The 3,710-nt window shown below is 35.6% G+C and overlaps 2 protein-coding genes across 2 annotated transcripts in view; both read right to left on the bottom strand.

Annotated features, from left to right (window-relative positions):
* Positions 1 to 192, bottom strand: HELRODRAFT_153040 (hypothetical protein; the record flags this gene model as incomplete). The annotated part of the gene is made up of 1 exon (XM_009028301.1): positions 1 to 192. A coding segment is annotated over one exon (192 nt), but the record flags the coding sequence as incomplete, so codon positions are not given.
* A 1,795-nt stretch (positions 193 to 1,987) lies between these two features.
* HELRODRAFT_179462 (hypothetical protein) overlaps positions 1,988 to 3,710 on the bottom strand; it is a gene marked incomplete at both ends in the record, with an annotated part of 2,394 nt that continues 671 nt past the window's right edge. The window contains 2 exons of the mRNA XM_009028300.1: positions 1,988 to 2,238; positions 2,576 to 2,665. Of these exons, the coding sequence (XP_009026548.1) occupies positions 1,988 to 2,238; positions 2,576 to 2,665 (341 nt within the window). The remainder of the gene's footprint in view (positions 2,239 to 2,575; positions 2,666 to 3,710) is intronic.

The following is a 3,710-nucleotide window of genomic DNA, read 5'->3' as shown; positions in this document are numbered from 1 at the left end:
TCTGCCACTTTTCCTTAAATCGCTAGTTATAATAGTTCTAAATTTCTTTACCCAGTACTCATTTGCTTTCCTCTCCACATGACCGAACCATCTCAGTCTAATACCTCTAATTGCATCTGACAACTCATCTATCCCTAAACCTTTCTTTATTACCTCATTTCTTAGACCATTCCTCAAGGATACTCCTATTATTCATCTAAACATTTGCATTTCTGTACCCTCCAGCCTTTTTAAGTTTTCAGCCGTCATAGCCCAAGTTTCGCTCCCATACAACAAGCGACCTCTTACACATGCTTTATATACCTTACCTTTCAGACTCGATAGTATACCCTTGGAACACAGCACTGAAGTCATTTCTCTGAATTTTTCCATCTTTTTATTCTATTTTTGACCGCTTTATTCGATCCACCCTCCTCTCTTAATTTAGATGACGAAAAACCCCACTCTCAAATCCCAAATTTTCCAGATGCCCAGTATCACCATTTTGCCTAGTAGTTATCATCCAACCTATATCGTATAAAAACGATATAATATATGGGTGGGAATTTCCGACCTGCTACTGCAGGTACGGTTGACCATAAAGTATACCATCTCTCTCTCTCTCTCTCTCTCTCTATATATATATATATATATATATATATATATATATATATATATATATATATATGAATAAATAATGGGCTTAAACGTAAGTTGTATATGCCCATATCAAAATAGCACTAAAAGACAATAAAAAGCAATCAAACAACAATGTCAATTTTATGATCATAGAGAAAATCTTTGTTGGCCATATATAAGTCAAAATTCCTCTTGAAGTTGGAAACAGTATCTGATTCAACAACGCATGTCGGTAAATTGTTCCAAATAGAGATCACTCTGTTAGAAAACGAATACTTTCTTGTATTTGTATGGAACTTCTGAGCAAGTATTCTATAGCGATGAAAAATGAATTGGTAAGTGATGTCTCCCAAACAATTAACCCTTACAGATATGCTCCCAAAAAAATTTTGGGAGCATATCCCTCTGGTACATGGATTCGCATGCATATATATATATATATATATATATATATATACGATTATAATATCCTCTAACCTCTATTGATGGAGCACTGTGGTGGTAGATGAGATGAATCCGGATGATCAGCAATTGGGACGGGAAGTTGTACTTTCAAACTCTCCCCATTCTGCCATCATCATTTACACAGTGCTTCAACAGATGGACAACAAGTGAGTGCCATGTTCATTCTGCAGAGTTCTAGTATTTAAATCTCTCCTTCATAAACCTGGTTCACTCATTTCGTTTTAGATTCATTCACATAAATTTTCGTCCCTCCATTTCTTCGTTTGTTAATTTATGTTTACATCATTGTTGGATTGCATCTACGTATATATTGTAGCATAATATTAGTATGGCGCGTTTAATGAAAGTCAGTGTATACAATAATCTATAATACATGGCGTCCCAACAGCAGCAGATGCATTTTGTTTTATTATGCTGTCATAGTTAGGTCCTGTCTGCCTGCATATTTGTAGGAGGTCATCAAATGTTACCGTGATGGATTGAAGGTGAACTGATTCGATCATAAAAATGTCTGCCGCTCATATGGATATGTTACTAGCGGTTGGTTGATGTGAACATGAAAGTGTTTGACGGCGTTCCTGTCGGGGGTTGTTGTTCATGTGGATGTAACAGCTCTTTGTATGTCTAACTACTACATATATTATTCGAACTTGTGGTTTTATATTATGAGAGAAACATATGTACGTATTTAGGTAAATACATTTAATGCTTATTTATGTCCTTGCGTGCACGTGTGTAAGTTTATGCTCTGGTAAAAAATGTTGAAGAAATAGCAAATGCGGAAATAATTTATGTGCTCTGCTTCTGCCGCATTATGGCGTTTGTTATCGACGATGCCAAGAAGAGAAACATCATTATTCAAATTGTTAACGTTCGTTTATTTTCATAAGCAATAAATTGTTTACTACGTGGAGCACATCGGCCAGATGGTACACTTCTCGTCTAATTGATTGAAAGATTCAACACCGGGTAGGGTTTTTTCAAACAAATCCTCGTTTGTTTTTGTGCATGTGCATACGTTAGTGTGCGTTTGTCCGTCCGTATATGTTTCCATATCTGTATGTCCGCACTTAAATATTTGTCTCTGCTTGTAACTGGCAAGTGTGAATGTTTGTACGCTTGTACGTGTACAGTAGATTGCTGTGTTATTGCATCCTATGTAAGTTTGTTTATAAGTGCGTGCATGTTTTTTGTATTTGTAACTATAAGCCTGTACATTTTTGTCTATGTGTAAATGTTTGTATAAGGGTATTTTCTGTACGTTAATGGGGTCCACGGGGGCATGGAAATTTTTTACCCCTCTCCTGATTAATTTTTTCTCAAACTTCTCTCTGAAAGAGTTTTCCGTTAGTTTTTTGCTTATTGTGCAGTTGTGCAACTTTATGGATCAGAAATAACGATGGAAACCCTGACTGAACCGAAAAAATTCACCAATTTTTAAATTTAAAAAGTTTTTGAATCAAAAATATTCACAAATGGAAGAGCCACAAACTTGTGTATCCCACGATCACCATGAATACTACCCCCACAGCATCGAGCAGACGCACGTGATGCAGCCTTGCCATCCTTAAGAATGTAGTGCCTAAAAAATGAGACCATCGTTAAAAAACACACGCGTACGTACGTGAAATGTTATTTTAATATTATATTCGTAGCTAGTAGGTACATGTTCACATGTAGGTACTTCAATATTAACGTTGTTTATGTTATTGGAGTTATTCAAGTTATTTAATGTAGGTGAGAGTGCGCGCGCGCGTTTAGAATATTACGGATTCATTTATTTATACAACACAGTCCTTCCTCGCGATGCCCTATTTATTTATCTAGCGCTTCAAATAAACGCTGGTTGGGTGGATGGATGGATGGATGGATGGATGGATGGATGGATGGATGGATGGATGGATAAATGAATGGATAGTTGGGATAAATGGATGGATAAATGAATGAATAAGTAAATGGATGGATGGATAGTGGGGATAGATGGATGGATCAATGAATGAATGAGTAAATGGATGGACGGATTGCTGGAGTTTTTCTTGCCCAATGGAGAAAAGTTTGAACAAGTATAATAATATTATCAATGATAACAATAACAAAATATATTAATAACAACAATAATAAATCATTATCAAACATTTTCAGATTTTGTCACGCCTTCACTCCACTCATAACTTACATGGGAAATATCTTTCTCGTCATCATCTTCTTCGTCATCTTCAACATCTCCATTATCATTTTCCTACTATTCATCATCATCTTCTTCTTAATCTTTACTTAAAATACACAATGATATCCTTCTCTCTAGTGACAATAGTAATCTTACTCTTCTTCTTGCTCTTGACTTTTCTTCAGCTTTTGATACTGTTGACCATACTATTCTCTTGAGACTGCTGCATCTTTCTTTTAATATTACTGATTCTTGTCTATCTTGGTTTTCTTCTTATCTCTGTAATCGTTTTTCTTCTGTTGTTCTCAATAATTCTACTTCTAACTCCTCTACTCTTACTTTCGGGGTACCTCAGGGTTCTATCCTTGGCCCTCTTCTATTTATACTCTATACTTCTGAACTACCTCGTATTATTAATAACTTTTCTTTCTCTAGTCAACTATATGCTGATGATTCTTAT

The sequence above is a fragment of the Helobdella robusta genome, assembly GCF_000326865.2.
Source record: "Helobdella robusta unplaced genomic scaffold HELROscaffold_54, whole genome shotgun sequence".
Classification (NCBI taxonomy): Eukaryota; Metazoa; Annelida; class Clitellata; order Rhynchobdellida; family Glossiphoniidae; genus Helobdella; species Helobdella robusta.
The sequence above is the reverse complement of the archived record's forward strand: the minus strand, read 5'-3'. Positions and strand labels throughout refer to the sequence as shown.